The sequence below is a fragment of the Camponotus vicinus genome, unplaced genomic scaffold (assembly GCF_025532165.1).
Source record: "Camponotus vicinus isolate PSW18456_S1 unplaced genomic scaffold, iyCamVici1.0 SCAF_1, whole genome shotgun sequence".
Classification (NCBI taxonomy): Eukaryota; Metazoa; Arthropoda; class Insecta; order Hymenoptera; family Formicidae; genus Camponotus; species Camponotus vicinus.
In genome coordinates this window covers 35,807,743-35,833,622 of record NW_028141945.1, presented here as the reverse complement: position 1 = coordinate 35,833,622, position 25,880 = coordinate 35,807,743, and the positions used below count along the sequence as shown (strand labels likewise).

The 25,880-nt window shown below is 33.2% G+C and overlaps 5 protein-coding genes across 6 annotated transcripts; 2 read left to right on the top strand and 3 right to left on the bottom strand.

Annotated features, from left to right (window-relative positions):
* Window positions 1-121: 121 nt before the first annotated feature.
* LOC145969898 (uncharacterized) lies at window positions 122-10,478 on the top strand. Its single transcript, XM_083096248.1, has 29 exons — window positions 122-516; window positions 593-771; window positions 1,007-1,315; window positions 1,391-1,518; window positions 1,587-1,748; window positions 1,816-2,030; window positions 2,163-2,377; window positions 2,542-2,810; window positions 3,027-3,236; window positions 3,438-3,539; window positions 3,625-3,639; window positions 4,226-4,439; window positions 4,542-4,850; window positions 4,939-5,066; window positions 5,152-5,313; window positions 5,412-5,623; window positions 5,690-5,904; window positions 5,990-6,261; window positions 6,325-6,531; window positions 6,602-6,650; window positions 7,448-7,592; window positions 7,677-7,843; window positions 7,949-8,260; window positions 8,325-8,452; window positions 8,534-8,695; window positions 9,096-9,304; window positions 9,372-9,586; window positions 9,667-9,935; window positions 10,037-10,478. The coding sequence occupies exons 1-29, from the start codon at window positions 294-296 to the stop codon at window positions 10,371-10,373; spliced, it is 5,739 nt and encodes a 1,912-aa protein (XP_082952374.1). The 5' UTR covers window positions 122-293; the 3' UTR covers window positions 10,374-10,478.
* Metrs (methionyl-tRNA synthetase 1) lies at window positions 10,411-16,177 on the bottom strand. The gene is made up of 16 exons (XM_083086590.1): window positions 15,879-16,177; window positions 15,526-15,677; window positions 15,321-15,437; window positions 15,071-15,238; window positions 14,830-14,955; window positions 13,874-13,989; window positions 13,665-13,781; window positions 13,539-13,577; window positions 13,252-13,416; window positions 12,894-13,170; window positions 12,425-12,809; window positions 12,021-12,234; window positions 11,694-11,930; window positions 11,273-11,606; window positions 10,981-11,208; window positions 10,411-10,901 (listed from the first exon to the last, which is right to left on the bottom strand). The coding sequence occupies exons 1-16, from the start codon at window positions 15,979-15,981 to the stop codon at window positions 10,755-10,757; spliced, it is 2,925 nt and encodes a 974-aa protein (XP_082942716.1). The 5' UTR covers window positions 15,982-16,177; the 3' UTR covers window positions 10,411-10,754.
* Window positions 16,178-16,730: 553 nt separating this feature from the next.
* Window positions 16,731-18,759, bottom strand: LOC145964186 (uncharacterized). The gene is made up of 5 exons (XM_083086656.1): window positions 18,706-18,759; window positions 18,000-18,564; window positions 17,385-17,841; window positions 17,235-17,309; window positions 16,731-17,115 (listed from the first exon to the last, which is right to left on the bottom strand). The coding sequence occupies exons 2-5, from the start codon at window positions 18,076-18,078 to the stop codon at window positions 16,782-16,784; spliced, it is 945 nt and encodes a 314-aa protein (XP_082942782.1). The 5' UTR covers window positions 18,079-18,564; window positions 18,706-18,759; the 3' UTR covers window positions 16,731-16,781.
* Window positions 18,415-25,799, top strand: Rb (adaptor related protein complex 3 subunit ruby). Of its 2 annotated transcripts, XM_083086578.1 has the most exons (12): window positions 18,415-18,541; window positions 18,933-19,098; window positions 19,329-19,404; window positions 19,481-20,062; window positions 20,143-20,439; window positions 20,553-20,820; window positions 20,897-21,607; window positions 21,678-21,965; window positions 22,052-22,323; window positions 22,399-22,763; window positions 22,877-23,029; window positions 23,776-25,799. In XM_083086578.1, exons 1-11 carry the CDS (start codon window positions 18,514-18,516, stop codon window positions 23,022-23,024), a joined length of 3,201 nt encoding a protein of 1,066 aa, XP_082942704.1. In that variant the 5' UTR covers window positions 18,415-18,513; the 3' UTR covers window positions 23,025-23,029; window positions 23,776-25,799. The 2 variants fall into 2 exon arrangements, with proteins under 2 accessions (XP_082942704.1, XP_082942696.1); XM_083086570.1 differs by lacking the exon at window positions 23,776-25,799 and having other exon boundaries at window positions 22,877-23,698.
* Window positions 23,155-24,438, bottom strand: LOC145969824 (uncharacterized). Its single transcript, XM_083096138.1, is given in 5 exon segments — window positions 23,155-23,425; window positions 23,482-23,670; window positions 23,764-23,979; window positions 23,982-24,088; window positions 24,425-24,438. Coding segments are annotated over 5 exon segments (669 nt in total). The 3' UTR covers window positions 23,155-23,282.
* Window positions 25,800-25,880: the final 81 nt, after the last annotated feature.

Here is a 25,880-nt window from a genome sequence, read left to right as displayed (position 1 = left end):
ATAACTGTCACTTTTTTCCATTTTAAATTCCTTAATTTTTTTTATGATATCAAGATAATTCCCGAGATTCTTTGTTATTCTCAATTTCAAACATATGATAACTTCTAAGTAGCATCGAAAGTTTTCGCGTGCGAAGGAGAAAGGAGGAGAAATAAGTCTAATAAATTAACAATTAGGTTTAACATTGATAAAGTAAGTAAATCGATCGAGATTATTATTTCAAAAATATTGAAAAAATGCTTAAAAAATTAAACACTTATAAAACATTTATGTATTAAATATTTGACGACACAATGGACATGTTCAGAGGACGTAGCGTTTCCGTCTTCAAACTCTTCATATTATATGTTTATGCGATCTATACAGCTTACAAAATGCTTCATAGAAATTGGAAGCTATTGCTTTTGTTGCGTTTTTTTCTCGTTTCTTGCGTAAAAGACAACATCATGGCCCGAGATTACTTTATGCATAAAGGCATATACAGTGTTGTAGGATTTTCCTGCGAGAATCTCGAAAGTGCGTAAAAATATCTGAATTATAGACACACACACACGTACATAATTACAAGCAAAGTTTCTTTCTTGCGTAACAGACAACGTGAAATTTGCGAAGACATTCAACGATGTCTTTATAATCGCATCGATGTGGAATTTCGAATCCGTGGCTGGATCATCGACTCTCAGGAAACTTTTACAGAACAATTATCGCAATTTAGGCATCTACGTGGACGCGCGATGCAACGTTCACAATTACACCGTATTATATTCCGAGGTAAAAGTGCTTCTTCCTAAGAGAACTTTAAGTATTACGAAGAATATATATTAATTACTGAGCATTTATAGAAATAAGAAAATATAAGAAATATAATATAATATAAGAAAATAATACGTCAAGATGCGCGATCGGAGAAGAAGAGAGCAGGGGTCATGAAAGATAACAAAATTGTGAATGTCAAGGCAGCAATCGCATGCAAAGTTCTTGATATTAATTTTTTTTAATTTATTAGGCTACGAAGTATCTTATGTATGACGAGACGCATAAATGGCTGATTTTGGGAAAAAAGTTGAACGACACTGTCAGTCTTTTAAATGATAACGCCTTCAGTGTAATGACCGATGTTACAATCGCCATACCGTCTCTCACCGGTTTTGATTTGTATGATGTGTATAATCCTTGCAAAGCACGCGGTGGCTCTTTGAACGTAACTGCTTTGGGTTACTGGACCGAGAAATCTGGCGTGGCTATCAGACTGAAACAATCGAAGTATGAGAGACGGTCTAATTTGCACGGTATGAGGCTCAAAGTGGGAATTTTAGTAAGTAATCGAGCTTGTTCACCGGCGCATGTACATAATTGATACAGAGTATAATTTATTGCCAATCTTTTCAAGCTGCCGCAAACATTCTATAATTTATCGAGGGAGAATATTATGTTAAACCCAGATATGAAGGCGAAATACGGTCGATCCCAATTTCTATATACAATCTTGTTGCACATGGCTGATCTTTTCAACTTCACGTAAGATTCGACGAAAATTTGTCGAGCATTTTTCGAGCACTTTCCTCTATGCATGAATGTCTTTTTAGAATGGAAATGGTGGAAGTAAATCCAAAAAAACAGCAGGATAATTCTGCGCCCATGTTCGTTGCTTTTCAGAGAAAAATGGTCGATATCTCGGCCAGTCCGATCGTGATGAAAACGGAAAGATTACGGAAGGGAGATATTATCGGTCCAGTTTGGCCAATGCGGTACGAAAATATACGATTATTATATACAGATCATTTCATTTGCTCATTCTGATATTTTTCTATACAGGTCATGTTTTTTATTTCGCACCATATCCTCGGCGAATATGAAGACGGAGCAGTTTTTGCGACCGTTAAATATTAAGGTATGGTACGTGATATTCTGTACGATGATAATCGCCATGTCGGTTCTGGTAATATTAATCAGACAGGAAGGCATTCACAGTATAACGGAGGGTTACGGCATTTCTGTTCTTTTTACTATAGGCGCTCTTTCCCAACAAGGTACTTATCAGTCTCTTCAATCATCTATATTAAGTAAATGCTTCTTGAGTTAAATAGTGAAAATAAAGAAAATAAAGAGATAGTGAAAATAGAGAAAATAAAGAGATTTCGATAGATTAAGCTTATTTGCAGGCTCCGTATTTGTTCCGGTACGTTATGCGAGTCGCATAGCGTTCATACACATTATGCTCTTCAGCGTATTGATCCTTAATTATTATTCGGCGAGCATCGTGTCGGACAGATTGAAGAACACAGCCCCAAAAATGAATGATTCATTAATCAGTTTGGCAAATAGTAATATGAAAATGGCGACCGAGTCTACACCGTATATTCGTTCTTTTCTGCAGGTACTTTTATGATACATATTATTGTATATAGTTCCAGTGATGAAATTTGATAGAAAAAAAATCGAATTTATATGAATTTATTCTTTTATTTAAAATACATCCTTCCATATAATATCCATTTAAATTCATACATATTTCGTTTTATCTTTTTGCACTACCGGAAGTCACCGGAAAAAGAGATACGATATTTTAATGCGAAACGATGGGACAGAATACCGGAATCCAAGCGATATTTGCCGCTAGCGGAAGGTCTGAATCGCGTGGCTGAAGGCAATCTGGCCTATCACACGTCAATCGATTCAGCATATCCGTATATCGAACGGCATTTCTATCCGCGAATGATATGCGAATTGACGGAGATTCATCTCTTTCGCGCGGTCCTCGCTTTTTGGGGCAGACATAGAAGCCCCTTTACTCCTCTATTGAGAATCGGGTAGGAGAATATTATCATTCGTTATTAAAACATAATTAAAACAACAGTTTCCAAATTATAAAATACACAGACACACATACTATACATATTTTATTTATATTATTATTGTTATCCTTTGTAATTGCATCATTAAATAAACACTTAATTATGTTTAAATGTACATTCTTATATTTTTAATAAATATATCTTTTATTAATATATATATTATTACTGTAGCTTGACCAAAATGTATGATATGGGCATACGTAAGCGACAGTTGAAACTCTGGTTAGCAAGGAAGCCGTTCTGTCCAAAGAATATCCTGGTTGCCGAACCACTATCGATTCCTGAAGCTACGCCCATTTTCGTATTCCTTGGCATTTCCATTGCACTCTCTTTTGTGATCTGCATAATGGAGAACTTGATCCATTGGATGCAATCTAAGGGGTAACGAACAGTTGAACGAATGAAGATTTAAGAAGAGGGGATAATAAATTTCAAACTATTTATTTCATCGTTTTGTCTTATTCTCTCTCTTTTATTTTCTCCCTCCAATTTATTTTTATATTTCTTACGTGTTCTTAGAGAACTAGCTTTAAAATATCAATAAATTATTATCATTTATTTATCTATCTATTTTTTTTGCAGATTATTAATTTCTATGCTACAATCCGTACAGAGGAGTCTGCCTTTCTCAGGATTAATGAAGCATATATCTATTAATTGGAACAAAATATTCTCGCGTGAATGAATTAATAATCTACTATTTGTGTTATACATATCATCTATTTTGAGATGCTTATTAGATTTTATCACCAATAGTTTGTGTGTTTAGTCGTTGGACATGCACGTAAATAATTAATCAATGTCATATTACAATTTTTATTGTTCAATGTAATCCGACAGTAATGCATTTCCTATAATAGTCCTCATTTCCTAAGAACTCGATGTCATTATAGCATAAATAAACGATAAGATATATGACTATGAAATCATATATTCAATATTATATTAATGCTGAAAAATTCAGAGTGCCCCAACTTTGCAGCTGATCCATGAAAAATTAATCGAGCTATATTTCTGTTTCCGTTAGTTATTTTCTTCATTCGTATTCGTATTAGCAGACGTGGTGTTGCTTAAAATTCCACACATTACTTCAACTTTTTCGCACAGTAATATTCGTGATTTCCGAGAAAATAAATCACCGTGAAATGTATGCTATACTTTTTTTTACTTTGTTACGATTTATTTCTAACGCTAATGCAAGAGACAGCGATTTTGTTCGCGACTATTTTATGCACAAGGGAGTGCGAAATGTCGTTCGATTCTCTTGTGGAGATATCACGAGTATGTCTAATGTATCTGTTAAAATATCAGAAATTAAAATATCAAATTATCTTAAGAGAAAATTTAAAATTTACAGATATTTTTTAAAGAATATTTCTCTGTCTCCCTTTTTTCTGTTTTCTTTTTATCATAGGTGATTTTTATTTCGTAAAATCATTGAGTAGAGCCGGTATATTTACGATCGTCAGAAAATACGATATAAACATCAACATACGACGATTTTTGAACACTGAGACTTGGGGCTTAGGGATTGTTGTGGACTTGCGTTGTAACAACGAGAGCGCTGTGACCATCTTCGCCGAGGTAAAGAAATTTGAAAAAATTGACAAATTGTTAAATTACATGTACAATATTACTAATTCTCTAACATAAAAGAAGGAAGAATTAATATATTGCAATTGTTAGACTTCTAGGTATCGCATGTACGATTATTCGTATCATTGGTTGGTCCTGGGATCGAAGCTAAATGATAGCGTGCCGTTCTTGAATGACAACGCTTACAGTATAATTACCGATTTCGTACTCGCGATAACAAACGGTAGCAATTACGATTTGTATGACGTTTATAATCATTGCAAATATCGCGGTGGTACGTTGAATGTGACGAAATTAGGCTCCTGGCAACGAGAAACTGGTATTACCATTACTCTCACTCAACCATTGATTCAAAGAAGGGCCAATATGCATGGAATGACATTGAAGATATCGGGCGTGGTTCGTATCATCGAATATATACGTGACAACAAAAGAAATGGATTTTATTATGCAATATAAATTTTTTTGTTTATTATATATCACATAGATACAATATAGGCCGAAGAATATGCGATTGGAGGATTATATGTACGATATTAATACGAGATCCTTGGACAGCATGCATAAGTTCACGTACGCGATGATATCTCATACCGCTGATCTTTTTAATTTTAGGTAATTTTAATTTCATTGATCTTAAAATGGATTTTTGTCTTGTATTATTCGATAATTGAATCGTTCTAAAAAACTCTTTTTCAAGTGTACACGCTTCGGAGATAATTTATTGGGACCGTCACAGCGTGCACGGGTTAATATTCGAGATATTACAAACGAATTACATCGATTTTGCCAGTAATCCCAGGATTATGGTATCCGAGAGATTAGATTATGCCAGTCTCATTGGTGCGGCGTGGCCGATTCGGTATAAAAAAATTTCGCTTTTAAATTAAAAAAAACATTAATCTGGTATCTCTCTTCTTTTATTAATTAATAAAAAATGAATCTCTTTCTTGCCTATAGACCTTGCTTCATGCTACTGTCCACTACATCGAATAAGATTAAACTCGAGATTTTCCTGAAACCACTCGCTAAATTTACTTGGTATTTGTGGACCGTATTTATAATGATTTCCATGTTTATAATGAGAATAATATTAAGACGTGAGGAAGACAGCAAGCAAGAGAAATATTCAGGAGCTGTGATTCTTACTGTCGGCATTCTCGCTCAACAAGGTATAAAATAATGAAATCACAGATAACAAAAATTTCGTCAGTTTAACAATAACATCTCTTACATAGGTGCAAACTTCTTTCCTAAGCGCATCCCAGGCCGTATCGCTCTTCTACAGATCATTGTCTTCAATTGGATTATGTATAATTATTACTCGGCCAGTATAGTATCGGCTCGTTTGAGCGAGCCGCTGGATATGATGGAGGATTCTGTGACGGTCCTCGCGGATAGTAATCTGAAAATCGCCGCGGAGGCTGTACCATATCTAAACTATTTTTTATACGTACGCATATTTCTAGACACATTGAAATCATATGGAGACATCAAGTTCTCCAGAAGCGCATGCATGCATACGTTGGATCTTTCAGAAACTCAACTGGGAATCGGATTACTTCAGGAAGAAACGCTGGGATCCACTGCCGGAATCGAAGCGATACTTGCCGATAGAGGAGGGTATGAAGCAGGTCAGTCAAGGTATCCTGGCCTACCACACGGATCCTAACACGGCGTATCCTTACATCGAAAAGATGTTCGATCCAAGCAAGATTTGCGAATTGACGGAGATTCATCTGTTCAAGCAATCTGTCATGGGTATGTACGCCAGTCACAACGGTCAATTCACCGAGGTGGCGAAAATCGGGTAAGTTATTATTTTTTTTTCGCAATGAAAGCTCGTAATAGAAAATGAAGAAATTTTTTGCAGGTTATATAAGATGTTTAACACCGGTTTGCGTGATCGTCAGATAAAATATTGGTCGAGCAGGAAGCCTCAATGTCAGCTCGATACGTTGTCCACGAGAAGCATATCTATACAGGAGACAGCTCCAGCTTTGATTCTGTTAGCTTTCGGTATGCTCATCGGGTGTGGAATATGCATCGTCGAGAATATCGTTTACTATCGATCCACAAGGTAAACTAAACACTCACCTTTTTGTGTGTCGGGAAAGTTAGGTGCTTATAGCGTAATTATGTTCGTACAGAGAGAAAATGTTGAGACGATCGATGATGAGCAACGATGCGGAGAAGATAGTCGGTACAAGCAAACACAATTTGCTCGAATAAAATTGTCTCGCCTCGAGAAGTAAAATATTTACAAGTCGGCCATATATTATAATTGGTTCATTCATTAGTGTCTCGTTATCGTAGACTTACCTCACGCGAACAAAAGAGGAAAGAGAGAAAGAGAAAGATGCTATGTTAATGTAATTTTCCAGTCATTGTAATATTTTGCTCTAATAAAGCCATTCGCTTTGCATCGCACGTAGTTCTCGAGAAACTTTCTGTGAATACTTTTGTAGAAAATAATCGGATAATAGATAGAAAGACAGACAAATCGATTGTAACAGATTCGACTTGAGTTCGGGGTAATTGATAGGGAACAGAGACAAAAAATAAAAGAAACTCTGAAACCGCAGAGGAAATATAAACATGTGCTGTATACAGAGTGTCACGATGATAATGTGAAATTTTTTAACATATTAATCGTTACACATAAATTGTCTAAACGCGACATTCTCTCATAAAACTCAAGAGCTATTAATTAAAGACGTTTTCATTAAATAAAGATCAATTTTAAATTGAAGAATCTAATGGCAAAATGAATGACGAAGACAGCGAGACACCCTATGTATGTGGTTAGTATCGGAGTAGCCGCTGATTATGCTGTCATGTCAATTGACGTGCGCGAGTTATGGATGATTTCGAATTCCGCAAATCGTTTCTACTGTGTCTCGAATGTATTATTGTCTTGAGTTCGAAATTATTCCGGAATCTTACATAGAATATAGTTGAAACGTAGTTACAGCATTGTCGCAGTAATCTTATAGTCTACAAGGATGCATCTGTTGAGCATTTTTCTTTCGCAAGCATTCATTATTTTCGTGTACGCGCAAACCAGTCTCATCATTCGGGATTATTTTGTCTATAAGAAGGTAACCAGAGTAGTAGGATTCTCCTGCGGAAATGTAGAAGGTAGGTAGACGCCTTCTCTTTTTCTTTCTTTCTTTCCGTCTGTCTCTTTTGCGCGTTCTTTTTAATTAATAATCTTCTTCGCAGATGATTTTCTTACGATGAAGTTGCTGATCGACGCCGGGATGTCTACGGCAATTAAACCGGCTGGCTTTCAAGTCAATATTCTGAGATATCTTGATACCACACGTACCTTAGGTGTGTTTCTGGACATGCGATGTCCGAATCAGAACGTCAGCAGCATTTTCGATGAAGTAAGAATTCTGATTTTTGTCTTATTTTACCGAAAAAAGATTATTCGTAAAATTAAATAAAGAATAAAATTTATATATATGTTATTGTTATGTATTTATAATTAGGCTTCAGCCTATCGCATGTTTGATTATTCGTACAACTGGCTGATTTTGGGAAGTAACTTGAGTCACAGTTTGCAAAGCTTGAACGATAGCGTCTTCAGCATCGTCACGGATTTTGTGATCATGTTATCGGATTCTCGGTCCGGTTATATTCTCTACGATGTATATAATCACTGCAAAATGCGCGGCGGAATACTCAATGTCACGCAACTTGGTACTTGGAGGAAAGACGTCGGATTCACGATCGCTTTAAATGATTCGAAGATTACCAGACGACGAGATTACCATGGATTGCGCGCCAAATCGGCCGGAATCGTAAGTCTCAAGCTTAACAAAAAATGCGTAATTTATTTATCATATAAACGATAAATATTCATAGGTACTGCATAGACCGAAACACATGACGCTGGTGGATTATTTGGAGGGTGAAGGTCTCGAAGTCATGGACAACTGGCCCAAATTCGGATACACTCTCCTCTCGCACGTCTCCGATATGTTTAACTTCACGTAATCAAGATTACAATAACGCCTAAAAATATTCTCGTATATTCTCATCATCAATTGCTCAACGAACATTTTCGCACGTAGTATGGATCTTATCGAGATTAAAGAATGGGGCAAGGATGACAGCAACGGTCCCTTGATGGGGACCTTGAAAAGTGACGATGCTGATTTGGGTTACTATCCGTCCATTCTGACGATTGACAGATACAGAGACGCCCGTGTCATCTTTCCGCAATGGCCCACGCGGTAAACAGTATCCAATAAGAGAAAAAAATATAATTGAACAGAGAGAAGTAAAAAATATAATAATGCGTACAGATATAAGTCTCTCAAAAGCCACTTTATTTTTTACTAATTTTTTAATTTTAGTGCGAGAGTACATAATTACCCAGGCAGAATGACCTCAAATGACACCTTAAATAACGTTTTAATGACGTCATTAAGACGTCTTTAGATGTCATCTTGCTACCTGGGTAATACTTTGATATTGAAATTAAAAAAATTTATTTGAAAATTTAAAAATGAAGTTTATCAATCTGGCTTTTAGAACCCATATATCTGTTAACATGTAGATATGATATATGTATACTTTATTTTCATAAAGTATGAATATAATATCTCCAAGGCTTATTAATTTCTCATTTAGAACTTGCTTCATGTTTCGTACTATACCAGCGATGAAGATAAAACCCTGGATAATACTGAAGCCATTCGCGGCGGATACGTGGTACATGATAATTGTAATCGTAGTAATTATCGTTTTTATCTTATCCTTCATACTGAAACTGGAACACGCTAGTGACTATGATTACAGCATTTCGGCATTGATCGCTGTCGCCTCATTATGCCAGCAAGGTACATATGATTGTACAATACAATAGCAAAAATACTGCACTCTTGTTATACATTATATTGCGATTAGGTTTCCCTTCTCTCACCGACAAATCAGCCAGTCGAATCGCGTTAATTCAGATCACGGTTTTCGGCCTGTTGGTGTACAATTATTATTCGGCGGCGATAGTGTCAGCTAGATTAAACGAGCCTCTCCACAAGATGAATGACTCGCTTTATTCGCTGGGGCATAGCAAGATGGAACTTGCGGCTGAGGAAAACATTTTCTTTGACTTTTTATTGCGGGTAAAAAAGCACGTCTTGCTATAACAATTTCCGATATTTTTAAGCTTAATCGAATCTCAATGAACCTATATTGAATTTAGAATAAAAGACCGGAAGTGCAATACTTTAAGCACATTTGGGACATTATACCGGAATCAAAAAGATTTATCACGATTGAGGATGGCGTGGAAAGAATAAAAAAGGGAGGCTTTGCTTACCATGCAGATCCGAATGATATTTATCCGTCCATTGAACAAGCGTTCGACAAGCAGATGATTTGTCAACTCACGGAAGTTCATCTACTACAACCCTCCGAGTTAGGCCTGTGGTCCAATCTTAAAAGTCACTTTCACGAAATCAGTAAAATAGCGTAAGTATATCCTTATAATATGTTAAATTATCATTTTCATATTCCTTAAGATGAAGGATATCTTAGATTGAAATTTGATTTACATGGATTGATATTGTCAGATTACTGAAGATATCCACCTCGGGACTTCGGCGACGAGAAATACGCCGACGATCGGCTAGAAGACCTTATTGTCCAAGCGATGAAGTCTTCGTCTCCAGTGTAACTATTTACGAAGTGGCGCCAATTTTATTTCTTTTGCTCTTTGGAATGATGATTTCACTAATTATATTTGGAATCGAGCAGCTTGTCTTTTATACGATGCATTCAAAACAAACACTTGACATTAAAACCCATAAGAAAAATAAGACAAAGGAGAAAACATCGTCTGATAAAAGTACTCTGGTTTTTCCAAAAACAAATCGTTCCTTTCACAAGATTTTAATGATGAAGCGATAAGACATAAATAAAATTAGACAATAACAGAGGGAATTCTCTCTCTCTCAATTTTCATATAAATTATTTATCAGATCACTACATATACAGGTATATGTATAGTGCGAATGAATATATTTAAATAAAATATAAATATTTTTTTTTTTACGACCGCTTCTTTCCAATTTCCAGTACATAATCCGCAAATGGAATATAATAAACATATTAAATGCAAAGAGCATTTAGATTTTTTATCTAAATACTATTACACGAGCACACTTTTTTGTGCACACATAAAAGAAATTATTATATAAATATAATAATTTACATAATAATTTAAAAAGAGACGTCATAAAAAAAGAAATACTTCATCACTTTTTATTACAAAAAGAAATGATTTAGAAGTTATTTTTTCTTCTTGGATTTCTTATCAACAGCGAGATCCATTCCAGTGAGATCCATTAAACGCTGTTTCATTTCCAATAATATCTCCACTTGTGGCTTCCATATACTTCCGCCTTCCTTGGCCTTTAATTCTCGCACAAGATTTCCCTAAAGTAGTGACATAATGTATGTAAATTGAGTGCATAATTATGAACGAAAAACATCCTGTTTTTTACGATTCCAATACCTGTTTCACGATAGCCATTTCTAATGCCATCACGTCTGTTAGAGCATCTCCATTTTGTTCTGGTGCATGTATCGGTTCGACTTTCTTATTTTTCGCGGGTAATTTTTTCTCAGATGTGTTTACGTTATTTTTGAGATCAAGCTTTTTCTTTAAGTCCAACAAGATTTCTACTTGAGGTTGCCAAATACTCTTATCGTGTTTTGCTTTCAATTCTCTTACTAAATTACCCTAAAAAATATGAAAGATGTAAAGAAATGCTTTTTTTTTTGGCAGAAAGAAAAGATTTACTAACTTGCTTCGTGATGGCGGCTTCTAATGTAATACTTTCATCGGAAGCTTTATTTGCCGATATTCCATTATTAGTCTCTTGTTGTCCATCATATTTCTTGCGTAACATTTCTATTTTTTGATCCTCAATTTTAGTGAATAATGGACTGGGTTTGCCAATTTTATGCCAAGTAGGTAACATATTTGTTATTGTTTCAGGAATGTAGCCATAACTTTTATTACTCAAACCTAGTTGAGACCTCAATTGTTTAGCTGTAGAGGGCATAAAGGGAGCCAAAAGAGCGGATAGAAGGCAGGCTAAATTACAGCAAATTGCAACGACAGTTTCAGCCCTTTTCCTGTTAGTTTTCAATAAAAATATCTTTCAATTCAAAAACAAATATTCACATTCAAAATATAAAGTAATAGTTAAAACATGATATTACTTGTCATCGTCGGTCCCCTTAATTTTTACCCACGGTTGTTGAAATTGCATGTATTGATTGCCATGTTTTGAAATCGCCAATATGTATTTCAAGCCATCTCTCAATTTAGCTTGCTCCATTGCATTTATGTAACATGACAATTCGCGTTGTGCCAATGCCAATACAGTCCAATCAGCTTCTTCCGGTTCTATCGGTGGTACGGTAGAATTGAAGAACTTTTCAGAAAATACCAGAGCTCTATCCATAACAAGTTTTTGGGACTGTTAATAACAGGTTATCACAATGCTAATTATTGTTGCATTACAAAAAGATAAAACAATTACAAACCTGTTGACAAAATTGCCAAGATTATTCAGTAATTCGCTATTGTTTTTCGTGGCTAAATCTATCCAATTAAAATTGGAATCTTGAGTTTCTGGCCTAATGTAAGCTAAATAAAATCGCCATACGTCCGCCGGAATACCGGTATCTCTGGCATCAGTTCCAAATACGCCAATGCCTCTAGATTTGGAGAATTTCTTATCCTCATAATTCAGATATTCTGAAACGACATATATATTAAACTAATATAGAAATGATATAGAACTGAGAGAAGCGAACAATAGACAATATACAAAGAAAAAAAGAGCATCATTCAGAAAAAGAAAATGTTAAAGACACATAGAGACAAAGGCATAGAGTGAAGTACATCCGACAAATGTGTATTCTTGTATTCTTTGGAGATATCGTACCAGTTGCCATTAAATACTTGATCAACGTATAATTTTGATTGGCCGCTAGCAAACAAGCGGGAAACATTATCGCGTGGAACGGAACGTTATCCTTTGCCATAAATTGGCACAAATCAATTTTTGTATCCTGAGGAGGTTGCCACCATTTCTTATATTCTTTGGTATACCTCTTTGTAATACTGATATATCCGAAAGGGGCATCAAACCAGACGTAAAACACTTTATTTTCGAAACCCTCTATTGGGACTGGTATACCCCATTTCAAGTCCCTAGTAATACAACGCGGCTTAAGACCGTCACGTAACCATGATTTCGAAACCGCTCTCGCGACGCTGGACCACTCTTTCTCCACAGTAATGGAATATTCCTTCAATCTTTCTTCTATCTACAACATATGAGAAAAATATATTTGTAATATGTATTTGCCAGAAATGTCATCGATGGAACGATCACGATATTATAAACTTACTTTGGGTAAATCCAAGAAAAACTGTATCGAATTTTTAATGACAGGTCTAGTGTTACACATCTTACATCGAGGATTTATTAACTCGACTGCATTCACGAGATGACCGCAACCATCGCATTGATCACCGCGCGCATCCTCATATTTGCATCTGGGACACGTGCCCTCTACAAATCTATCGGCGAGAAACCGATCGCAAGATTCACAATGTAGTTGTTCCACAGTCTCACTCGATACGTAACCTTGCGATTTGATTCTTAAGAAAAATGCTCGGACAATTCTAAAAGAATGCAAAAAACAATAAAAGAGATAAAGATTAAAAAAAAAAAAAAAAGAAAATAGTAGTTAATATTGCTCTTACTCTGTCTGTTCGGGTGTAGTAGTACGACCAAAATAATCGAATCCGATACCAAACCATCGATAAATATCGTTATGTATATCAAAGAATTTATCGCAAATAGCTTGAGGAGTTGTTTTCTCTTGCAGAGCTTTCGCTTCAGTTGCAGTGCCGTATTCGTCGGTCCCACTAAAATTATAAATTATTTCAATTAATTATAGATATTATAGATATTATATATATATATATATATATATATATATATATATATATATATATTTTCTTTATGTTATAAAAGAACAGATAATTACCTTATATAAAGAGTATTGTAATTTCTTTGCCTGCAGTATCTGTGTAAGTAAAGAAAATGATATTGCACTAATTAATATTACAAATTATGACACATTTATAAATATTTTTGTATATTTAATGTAAACCTTGCAAAGATGTCGGCTGAAAGAACGCAACCGATAATGTTTCCCAAATGTGGAACATTATTAACATATGGAAGAGCTGATGTTACCAATATGTTCCTTTCGCCTTTTTTAGGCAATCTAAAAAAAAAAGCATAATTATTCTTAAACCATTCTTAATTTCATAAATTGATGTATATTGCATATAAATTCATACAATCTATCCAACTTACATGGGATATGAATTTTCTTTTACTTCTGGATATTGTCCAGTAGTCCAGTTTTTTTCTACATTATGAAGTTCTTCTTGACTAACAGTTTCCATCTCTTTTTCTTTAGTTGGGCTAATCTAAAATCATTTAGATACCGTTAAAATGTTTAGATAAATCTATTGTACTTAAATTTTAATAAGAATATATTTTATTGATTTTTAAAATCATTTAGTAAGAATATATTTTGATTGATTTTTAATAATAGAATATATTTTGATTGATTTTTAAAATCATTTAATAAGAATATATTTTATTGATTTTTAAAATCATTTAGAATTTAGATACCGTTAAAATGTTTAGATAAGTCTATTGTACTTAAATTTTAATAAGAATATATTTTATTGATTTCTTTTTGCATAAAAATAAAGATTTAAAATCGATATCTTTTTGTATAAAAATAATTTAAAGATTAAACAAATATATATTGATAAACTTCAAATTTAATTGTATTCTAAGTTTTTGTCTATAAATAAAGTTACTTATATCAACAGAAATTTAAAATATGAAAAAGAAAATTATAATTTAGTTGTTTTTAAAAATTAAACAATGCCTAAACGATATCAGAGAGAAATCTAAAAACGGCCACGTATTTTGCCTGTTATCGTTTTACAAGAATTACAAGACTGCTTGATATGCCCCACCATTTTCAAATGCCCTTTGCATCTATTTAGCATACTTATTGGCAGTGCCAGAAAGTGGCACCGAAAGTGACATTTGAAAGAGCATAGCATGAATACACATCAAGTGGAAACATTATCGGCAGTCATCAGAAAATGGATTAGAAAATGGGTATGCAAAAAAGTTCCAACTTTGAAAACGGATGCGAGGGATGCATCAAGCAATCTTGTAAAACGGTAACAGGCAAAATATTAGTGTGGTCAGGTTTCTCTCTATTATATAAAATGCTAAATACTTACATCACTTGATATTGGCTTGGAAGGTTGTGAACTATTCGAGGTTGCATTAACAGGAAACCAAGAGACAGCTTCAATACTTGCGATAGCTCTTGCACCTCTCTTCAAGTTAAACTCTTTGATAGATTCCTAAAGACATATTCATAACAAATTAATAATATATCAAATCTTTGTTTATAGAAATAATAATTGCATAATGTAGAGTGTTTATTACTGTTTATATCTGAATATATATTATTTATACCTGAATAACTGGCTGCTTCTCAATATTAATTAGCCAGTTATTGACATTTGACAGATCCTTGGAAATATCATCTTTGATATCTGGAAGTAATATGGTACTCCAAAGGCTTACCCAAATAGAAATATCTGCTGGTGATAATATAAATGCTGGTGATAAATTACTATGTTCCTGAAAAAAGATTAAAAAGACAAATAAGATATATATATATTTTTTAAATAAAACAATAAAATACTTTCATGTTATTTCATACCTCAATTAAGTACTGTTTGTTTTTTAATTCACTATTGAGATCTTTTAATAAAGACCATAAGTCTGATTTCTGTGAAATTTTAGGAGTCCTCGCACTTGTATGACTTAATATAGTTGGCTGTAGGAAATGTATATTAAATTTTAATATATTTCTAATATTTAAAAAGAAAAAAACTAGTTTTAATATATTAGAGACAAAATTATACCTGTAACTGAGAAACTTCCCATTCCAACCATCTATTATTGAGGATCTCCAATTCTTTAGATATAGGTAATAGAAGACGCAGTGCTGAAGAAACACTGAAGAAGGATAATCCCGAAGGTATAGTTAACGTTGGTAAACGACCCAGAACAGCGTCTGTACATAATGCAATACATGCTATTGTTGCATGAAACAATTATGGAGTTACTAACAACATGCATGCTACATATAAATTGAAATATTAATTGAAAATATTAAAATGGTTATATAATCTATATTTTTTCTTGATTTTGCTAAAATTTTATTTAATTACAAATTAATTATAAAGGTGAGCAGGAAGAGAGAGGTTAAACTCACCGCTAGATTTCACGACTTTAACGATGAATGTCTCTTGAATCAATTTAGCCGCGATAATCAACTTCAACGCGTTCGGGTTATTCTCGTTTGTTGAAATAATCATTGTTACCAATAAATTAATAAATATATTAATAAATAAGGAAATATGCTAGCGCACAACCGCGAGACATGTGAGCGACAGGAAGTATGTGAATCGTCATAGCTTAAAGCCTGATTTCTATGAATTGGATTGCATCAGATAATACTGTAATAGATCAATGAGGTGTTCGACTTTTGAAAATAAAAACTTGAATAATGTAAAACTCTCTGCATGAATTTTAATATATATTCGTATATCGTATTTATATGATCGTATCAAAAAAAAGGAAAATAGTTTAAATAGGATGTATTTACAATATCTGATAAAAAATATGTGGTTATAAAATAATTAGAACATTTTATGCAAGTCTTGAAAAGAAAATTAGAACATTTCAACAATGTTACAGAGAGAGAGAGAATAATACAAATATTATATACATTAATTATACAATAGAGGACTGGATTATGTGAAAAATTGGATTTGATTTTAACTTTTTGGCCATTAAAATAGCTTAAATTGGCCTATACATCAATGTGTATAAGAATCTTGCTCTTTCACTTATATGTGATTTTCTTATTTCCATGAAAAGTAAATTTTAATATTTTATATTAATGTGTATGTACATATATAAAAAATATTGCATAAATATACAATCTGTCATAAATTGCCAGATAAGAGAATGTTAATCTTGTAACATTATAAATTATACAACAAAAAAATGGTCAGGGTTTCTCTGGATTTAATAAAATAAATAATTCATTATTTTGTAACTATTAAAGATGTTAACAAAATATTATGCATTTGCTTATCTGACATTGATTACATTATGTTTCCTTTCTAGACCTTAGGATTGTTAAAATTTCCTCAAGTAAATTATTTCTTGCTTCTCTCTGTACATTGGCTTTTTTTCTCTGTTCTTCTGCACGAGCATATGCTTCTTTCTGTGTTTCATGCATTTCCATACATATTTGCAAGATTTTATTTTGTGTTTCATTGCAAATTTTACTCCTATTATCTGTCTTGGTAATTAAATTCTTCATCATACGCTGATAGTTTTGTAGATTATCAATTAACTTCATATGCTGAGCTTCCAATCTTGCATATTGTTCATTATTCTTGCCAGAATTATGTATTCTTTCAGCATTGAATGTACCATTTCTGTAAGTCATTTGTGATTGATTACTTCTAATTTTCCCAGACATTTAAGACATTTATGATCAGTTTAGACCAGTTTTAATCGAATAAATTTTAAATCATCTTGAGAAGTTATAACTTACTCTGATTCTGTGGTTCCTTCTTTCATATCTGTATCATCACTTAAGAGACTTTTAGAAAAGATTTCATCTAAATCTCTGTGAACATATTTAATACATTAATTTATAATATTAATGTTAATATATACAAAAAACTAATGAAAATAAACTTACTGTTCATAACTGCAGATATATTTTCCTCTTCCATTCCTTCTATTATGTATTATCATATTTTTATAAGCACGTTTCAATGTTTTGAATCTATTCTCTACTTGTAAAGGAGATACGGTAAATCCATTATCTTGCAAACTTTGCGATATTTCCTGATATGCAAGTTTCATATTTTTTAGTTTCCGATTTCTTACCAATTCTTTCTTAAGCTTATATTCTCTTAAAAAGATTTTTGTCGAAGCATCACACCAAGGAAAATGCGCATTCCCACTTTTACTTGTAGATGGGATATTGATTTTATCATCTTCAGCTGTTTCTGTTTTATCATTTTCAGAATCATTCTCAATCATTTCCCATGGACATATATCGATATATACATCTCTACCATTGACATTGAAGCACATTTGCTCTGCTTTTTCATCAACTTCTGACAGATGTAGTTGGAACACCAAGCTTTCATCTATATATGTGTAAATATATTTATATTAACAATTATTTATAATTTACTACAAATTAGACTTAAAGACATATGCACAAAATATAATATGAATAATAACTATTATGCAATTTTAGGTATATTACATATATCTTAAAATAAAAATATTTACGATCCATTACCTTCACATGTAACTGTAACGAATCCATTGCTGTCTATGATTGGTTTGCCTTCCTCGTCACGTTGAATATAGCCCTTCATTTTCTCAGGAGAAATAACGCTTCGGACTAATCGAATGTAACCGATCGAGTTATTCGAGAAGAAGACTCCCTCGAGTCGCTCGGCTCACTTGCTTTTCTTCCGCCGGAATTAGTTGGAATAAGAAAAAAGTTTTCTTCTCTACTCTGGAAACGCAATATCTTATTTTCGCGCTTTATTCCATTGCACCTTTTGCACCTTTGATATTTCGACTGTAGAAAGTGTAAGAAGGTGCAGGCATGGTAAATATACGATCACGGAGCTGGTACTGCGTTTCGGCGAGAAACGTCCGTGTCTACCTACGACGAGGAAACGCAGGAACGCTCGCTTGAGAGAGAGGGATGATCGAAGCAGGTAGAGGAATATTTTCGAGAGAGAACCCAGATCTTTTATGCTTCAATTCTGCTTTCGCGTCATGTGCAACGATAGCGCCATCAAATGTCATTCGCGGAGTTACGAGTACGAGGTCGGTAAAGTTGGTCGTCGAGCCTGAAAATTTCCATTATAATTTTACCAATCCATTGTAGTATCAGAATTTCTTTCTCTTCCATACGTAATTATTGGCCTAACCTAATATGAGACATTATTTCTCTCGCGTGTACTCGAATATTAAATTACGATATTAATTACCCAAGTAATTCGACCCCTCATTTCCAGTTTCAACTTGCGTGCCTCGACTGCCAGAGCTCGTTTTGTATACGATTCAATTTAGACAGCTAATGCCACATCTATATATTTTAGAGTCATGGTTGTGATGTGGATATATTAGAATATCAGCATGACCGTTCCCTGAGGATTACAGCTGTCAAAAGCTCGGGGAGCAAGTATTTTGAATAATCTTAGGATTTATCTCGTAGAAAGAAGAGAGTTATCATTCTGCGCAAGAAGAATGTTGACGGCAGCCGCAAATACGTTGTCCAATAACGGTGGCTCCTACAGTAATGAGAGGCCATCCAGCGCGGGTGATGCGGATCTCGCGACAGATCCCGCCTCCGGCGGATTTTTCCATTCCGATTATAAGAAGTGATTAGTCCACTTTTATTTAATTATGTGAAAGACAATTTAATTTCAATCATGATGTGATAATTGAAAAATATTTTAACTACGCATTGAAATTTTATTATGTTTTGTACAGAATTATATACTTTATTTCTCTCTCTGGATAATTTAAATATAGTAAAAAATGTATCTATGTATTGGATATAGATATAGTATAAGCGAAGAATTTCATAAAAGTATTTTGTATGTCTCAGACATGAAGATTTGAAGGAGATGTTGGATAGTAACAAGGATGGACTTAAATTGGAAGCCATGAAACGTATAATTGGGGTAATTAATTTGACATTAATGGGTATAAACATGATGTATTAAACAATAATGTTAATAATATCATTCTTTTTTTCAGATGGTAGCCAAAGGAAGAGATGCATCAGAACTATTTCCAGCTGTTGTAAAAAATGTAGTGTCTAAGAATATTGAAGTAAAGAAGCTAGTATATGTTTATCTAGTTCGTTATGCAGAGGATCAACAGGATCTCGCTCTTCTGTCTATATCAACATTTCAAAGAGCTTTGAAGGATCCCAATCAACTAATAAGAGCTAGTGCTTTAAGAGTATTGTCCAGTATACGAGTTTCCATGATAGTACCCATTGTTATGCTTGCTATTAAAGATTCAGCTAGTGATATGTCACCATATGTAAGAAAAACTGCCGCTCATGCTATCCCTAAATTATACTCATTGGATCCTGAACAAAAAGAAGAATTGATAAGTGTACTGGAAAAATTGCTCTCTGACAAGACAACTCTTGTGGTGGGTTCAGCAGTGATGGCTTTTGAAGAAGTGTGTCCAGAAAGAATAGATCTTATCCATAAGAATTATAGAAAATTATGTAATTTACTGGTAGATGTCGACGAATGGGGCCAAGTGGTTATTGTTAACATGCTTACTAGATATGCTAGAGCACAGTTTGTTAATCCAAATACAGATGTAAGTATATCTTTAAAGATATTTTGGTGAAATGATAATTAATTCGATTAATTGAAATAATAGTTTGAATATTCTCGCAGAATTTGGACAAAGACGAAAATCGGCCATTTTATGACTCTGATTCCGATTCTTCCAATACAAAGAAACCGAAGTTTACATTAGATCCCGATCATCGGTTATTATTAAGAAACACAAAACCCTTGTTACAAAGTCGAAATGCATCTGTGGTAATGGCTGTTGCTCAATTATACCATCATGCAGCACCTAGAAGTGAAGTTATGATTGCTGCAAAGGCATTAATAAGATTGTTAAGATGTCATAGAGAAGTGCAAAGTATTGTACTTCATTGTATCGCGAGTGTATCAATTACAAGAAAGGTAATGTAAGTATAGTGCTCTAAAATGTAATACAAATTAATTTATGGTGGTATCAGTTTATATTGCATATATCATATAATTGTGTAGCATATTCATACTATTCTGCTCTTCAGGGAATGTTTGAGCCCTTCTTGAAATCGTTTTTCGTACGGACTTCGGATCCCACTCACATAAAACTTTTGAAACTTGACATATTGACGAATTTGGCGACTGAAACTAGCATCGGTGTAATACTGAGAGAATTTCAAACATATATCTCTAGCAGTGATAAAGAATTTGTTGGTGCTAGCATCCAAGCAATTGGCAGATGTGCAAGCAACATCAAGGAAGTAACTGATACATGTCTCAATGGATTAGTATCTTTATTAAGCAATAGAGATGGTAAAATGTTATCAACTCACATCACACATCTTGTATTGTTTATTTTAAATAAATACTAACTTTAATTTTTTTATAGAGGCTATTGTTGCGGAAAGTGTAGTGGTAATAAAAAAACTCCTACAAACGCAGCCGAATGAGCATAAAGATATAATCGGTCATATGGCGAAGTTAATGGATTTCATCACTGTTCCACAGGCCAGAGCCTCTATTCTGTGGCTTTTAGGCGAATATTCTGATAGAGTTCCTAAGATAGCACCGGACGTGCTCCGAAAAATGGCAAAGAGTTTCGTAAATGAGCAGGATATAGTAAAATTGCAAACCTTAAATCTGGCCGTGAAATTATGCTTGAACAATCCTGTACAAACGAAATTGTTCTGTCAGTACGTCTTCCAACTCGCCAAGTATGATCAGAATTATGATATTAGAGATCGCGCGCGTTTTCTGCGGCATTTCATCTTCGAAGATGAAGGCGAGGAAAAGAAGAAGCTACCACAATTCGCGAAGAGGATTTTCCTTGCACCGAAACCGGCGCCAACATTAACGTCCAGATTCAAAGATTCAGAGTATCAGTTAGGCACTTTGTCACACTATCTGGACATGCCGTGCGCGGGTTATCGACCTTTACCACCATTCCCGGAAGTAACGCAAGATCCATCCGTGCGAGATGTTGCACCTCCAACTGCGCAGGAACATAGAGAAGAGCGACATAATAGGAAAGAAAAAGAGAAGAAAAAGAGTAAAGAAAAGAAGTCATTTTACAGCGATGAAGAGAGCACTGCTGCTGAAGGTAAAGATATCATAATTCAAATTTACATTTACATGTGTATACTGTATGTATTTTAATTTTCTGCTTTCAGATTCAGATAATCAATCATCCAATTCTTCGACCAGCGAATCTTCAGACGAAGATAGCGATTCTTCCGAATATACGAGTGAATCAGACAAATCTGACATAGGTATTGAAAAGAAAAATGAAACGAAATCCGATGATTCTGAGAGTGAATCATCAAGCGGTGAAGAATCAGATTCTGAAGAAGAAGAAAGCGAGACACAAGAGAGCGAAGAGGAGAAACCGAAAGTCGTCAAGCAAGAAGTGAAAGAAAAACCAAAAAGCAATTTTGATCTACTATTAGATCTAGATGATGGTTAGTTGACTTTAATTAGACTTTTGACAAGAGATAAATTTTAAAGAATTTTTAGTATTAATGTATTCATTATTTCTTTTTTACAGTTATTCCAATGACTCCTGTGATGACGCCTAGTTTAGGTGGTTTTCTTACTCCGATTAATTCAATAATTACGGAAAATGTCCAAGAAGTGTCGACATCATATGTTCCATTGAAAAAAACTATTTTGTTAAATAATATCATAGGGCATGGTCTAAAAATTGAACATAGATTTACGAGATCGCAACATTTAGTTAGTTCGAATTTGGTTAACATTGAATTAACCTTTTCTAATGAAAGCAACGATGTTATTAAAGAGATTCAAGTAGGAAATAAGGTAAGCAATTTTTTCAAATGTTTTAATTATAATATCATGATTATAATGAAATAAAATTTCATATATTATTTTCAGAATTTACAAAAGGGAATGTTTATTCATGATTTTACACAAATACCAATACTTGATACAAACAGTACATTATCTTCTACACTAGGTGTTAATTTTAATGACTCTACTCAACCAGCAAATTTCAATATCGATTTCTCGATTAATGACGAGAAACATTCGTGTCTGGTTAGTATCAAACCACCAATTGGAGAGATAATAAGATCTGTGACCTTGCCCGAAAGCATGTTCAATGCGGAGAAAGCCAAGTTAAAAGGTATGAACGAGCATATTGCGAAAATACCTTATTCTGGAAACAAAAGTGCTCTTCCTCAAAAAATCTTTGAGACAGCAAATGTTGCAAGAATACTTAATGAAGATGAAATCATGCGGTAAGCATACACATTTATCATAAAGTTAATATTATTTATAAGCATGTGTTTTTAATACATTTTTTACCTGAACAATTAAGTTTAAAGAAAGAACTAAGTATAATGAATTACAGATTTGCTGCTTATACTTTAGCATCTAAATCGCTAGTATTGGTAACAGTAAAATTTATTGACACTGAGCAATTGGAAGTTTGTGTAAACTGTGAGAAGATGGTTATAGGATCGATTTTATTGAATGAATTTAAAAGTAACTTGAAATAAAATTGGTATGTACTCTATTCATAGAATTAGTAATACAAATGCATTTCATATGCTATGAAAAGATTTGAATATTCCTTTTCGCTTTATTATGCGAAGATAAATTTTCAAATATATTCTATATTTAATATTTCTACAAATATAATTGGGTATATATACATATATATATATGAATAAGTGTGTATGTATGCATGCATACAAATCAATTAAATATATTTAAATATCCTTGTTATGTCATTGCGATGATTTTTATAATAAATTCTAATCGTTTTTTGTCATAAAAATTACATCATTGTCATTTTCAAACGACATCATCAGTTGTTGAGACGCGTCGATATCGTAATTTGCAATTTCTTAAAAACACAATCGATATTCTTTGTGTTTCATCAGAAATGTCTTCAGAACTATACACAAGAGATATATATGTATTATTATAATTCTAATTACAATTCTACGATACTCGCGGGTTGAATATTTATTTTTTAATATGCTATTTGAAAAAGCTTGGAAAAGCCGATATCTTCATTCGAAAAATGTGCGATCGTGCCAAATAAAATTTTTGTATCAAAACCCCGATTTCTGTATTTTGAAGGAATGTATGTCGTGTCCACTATAGGCATCACATATTTCTCTTTTGTCGAAGATATTTCTGTATCCAGATAAATTATTGAAAATGATTTACGCGTGTATTCTCTTCTCTTCTCTAGAAAAATTTTCTAGTCTCTTCTCTAATATCACATACAATTATCTATAGGTTTAACAGTATAAAATCCAATCGCTTCTCCCTTATGTCATCTCAGTGATTAATATCATGTTCAATCAATTGGAGCGTACAATGATTCGAACTTCTCTGCTTGTGACGCATCGAAGTTTGGATAAACAATCTAGCTCAATATATAGAAGAATACCTTATCGCAATCCGTCTGGATCTGCCGCCATTCATCTACGAATCAATCATATAGATATCATTAATGTCGATTATCTCATCATTTAACATTACACTTACAAAGTAATCGTCATCAATGTAATCTATACGAGGAACATTCAAACTCTGGATCAAGCCGGTTCTGAATATTCAAACTCCGGATCAAGCCGGATTGTCTCAGTCCGAGCATATTTTGTGCACCTACGAATATTAAAATTTCGTTATAAGTTTTTTTATATCACTTAAAAATCTTCCCTTTACAAAGAATACAATAGCATAGCAGATAAATGATCGCGATAAACGATTTATTTTTTTTTTACTGACATTACAACTTCGTAAAAACTTTCGCTTTAGATGTTATGTAATCGATCAGTTTTTTGACCGATTAACAACGCAAAATTTTATTAGTAATATTCTATTAGTGATAAATAAAGGTAACGATCAATGCGAATTCGTAGAAAGCGAGTTAATTCGTCACCTCGAGTATATCATCTTGAGCAGAGAGATCAAAGACGCGAATGATGGGTGATGCACGAGAAATATTCGACTAGATTGTGCATAACAAAAAAAAAAAACGAAACTTTAACTTAAGAGGAATAATTCAATTGTATCGCTCAAAGTACTTTATCGGTGAAATCTATGTATGAGTATGTGGTAGATAGGGATCTTTGTGACATTTTCAATTTGTCGATTGCAACGCGAAAGCAACCCCCGAAATTTCCATAAAAATTTATATGGAATCAATTGTATTGATACAACGCGAAAGCAATCCTCGAAATTTCTATAGGAATTTATATGGAATCAATTGTATTAATTTTTTTAGAATAAAAAAAGAGGAGATTTTTCGACAATATAACTTTAATTATAATAATTTATTTTACTAATTTATCATTTTTTTAAAATTTATCACATTTTCAAACTTTATATACTATCATTTGATGTTATATATAACATATATCTATATAGATGTGTGCACGTGCACGTACATGTTTTTTTTGTGTATAATATTATTTATATGTAATAATATTTTTGTGTATTATAAAATTAGCTTATAATAGTTAAAAGTCAATGGTGTTAATTAACTTCAATAAGTATATATGTTTATAAATTAAAATTATAAATGTGAATAATTTTTTCTTAGCTACAAAATAATATTGTTAAAGAGATAGTATATATATGACTATAAGAAATGACTATATGACAAGCAAATATGCAAAAGACGGGGAAGGTCTGCAAGTTCGAGCAGAGTCACAAGAACAGTGAATGAATCAATTGATTAAAATACACGATTTGTTGCGATTAAAAATCACCATAGCATTGTTATTACCAAGGTCGCCAAGTCTGAAATGATAGAAATTTCATGTTCGTGGTATAATTTATTTTTCTATATCTGTAACATTCTGAGATATCGACTCTAATGTAAAATTTATCTATTATTATATTAAGCATCATATTATAACCGTAATTAATTTTATAACTATAAGTGTGATAAATTCATGCATAAAATATATAGATATTCACTATAGTTATAACAAAAAAAAATTGATAGTAATGTACAGTGATACTTTTGTAATCAGTTAAAGTTTCGGGGCAATCGATGTATTAATTATTATTTATTGAATTCCTGTTTGTAAATCATTAATATTTGAGTTCAAAGAAATAATTATCACCAGTAATTATTTTTTGATAAAGCAAATTATACTTAATCTTAAATGTTACGAGGAATACAGCAACGTTCGTTCATCAAAGACAAATATTACGTGGCGAGGGACAGTGAACTCTGTTACCACGTGCTACTCATGACATACACTGAAATTCTTGCACAATTATTCATAATTAAAATGATGAAAATATTCTTGATTAGAGTCATATGATTCTTAATATCTTTTTTTATTCGCGTGAACTTTGAAAGTCGACAGTGGCGGATTCACGCA

What these genes read in the sequence shown, in the direction of transcription:
- LOC145964186 (XM_083086656.1), bottom strand. Translation starts at nt 18,078, where the DNA reads ATGAAGGGCTATATTCAACGTGACGAGGAAGGCAAACCAATCATAGAC. An exon ending in TATATCTGCAGTTATGAACA is followed by an intron (nt 17,310 to 17,384) that starts GTAAGTTTATTT and finishes ATATGTTCACAG; the next exon opens with AGATTTAGATGAAATCTTTT. An exon ending in GAAGGAACCACAGAATCAGA is followed by an intron (nt 17,116 to 17,234) that starts GTAAGTTATAAC and finishes AATGACTTACAG; the next exon opens with AAATGGTACATTCAATGCTG.
- LOC145969898 (XM_083096248.1), top strand. Translation starts at nt 294, where the DNA reads ATGGACATGTTCAGAGGACGTAGCGTTTCCGTCTTCAAACTCTTCATA. An exon ending in TTCCTGCGAGAATCTCGAAA is followed by an intron (nt 517 to 592) that starts GTGCGTAAAAAT and finishes CTTGCGTAACAG; the next exon opens with ACAACGTGAAATTTGCGAAG. An exon ending in CGGCATTCTCGCTCAACAAG is followed by an intron (nt 5,624 to 5,689) that starts GTATAAAATAAT and finishes TCTCTTACATAG; the next exon opens with GTGCAAACTTCTTTCCTAAG.
- Rb (XM_083086578.1), top strand. Translation starts at nt 18,514, where the DNA reads ATGTCATTCGCGGAGTTACGAGTACGAG. An exon ending in CCATGAAACGTATAATTGGG is followed by an intron (nt 19,405 to 19,480) that starts GTAATTAATTTG and finishes TCTTTTTTTCAG; the next exon opens with ATGGTAGCCAAAGGAAGAGA. An exon ending in TTTATTAAGCAATAGAGATG is followed by an intron (nt 20,821 to 20,896) that starts GTAAAATGTTAT and finishes ATTTTTTTATAG; the next exon opens with AGGCTATTGTTGCGGAAAGT.
- Metrs (XM_083086590.1), bottom strand. Translation starts at nt 15,981, where the DNA reads ATGATTATTTCAACAAACGAGAATAACCCGAACGCGTTGAAGTTGATT. An exon ending in ACTACACCCGAACAGACAGA is followed by an intron (nt 13,171 to 13,251) that starts GTAAGAGCAATA and finishes GCATTCTTTTAG; the next exon opens with AATTGTCCGAGCATTTTTCT. An exon ending in AAATGGCTATCGTGAAACAG is followed by an intron (nt 10,902 to 10,980) that starts GTATTGGAATCG and finishes TCACTACTTTAG; the next exon opens with GGAAATCTTGTGCGAGAATT.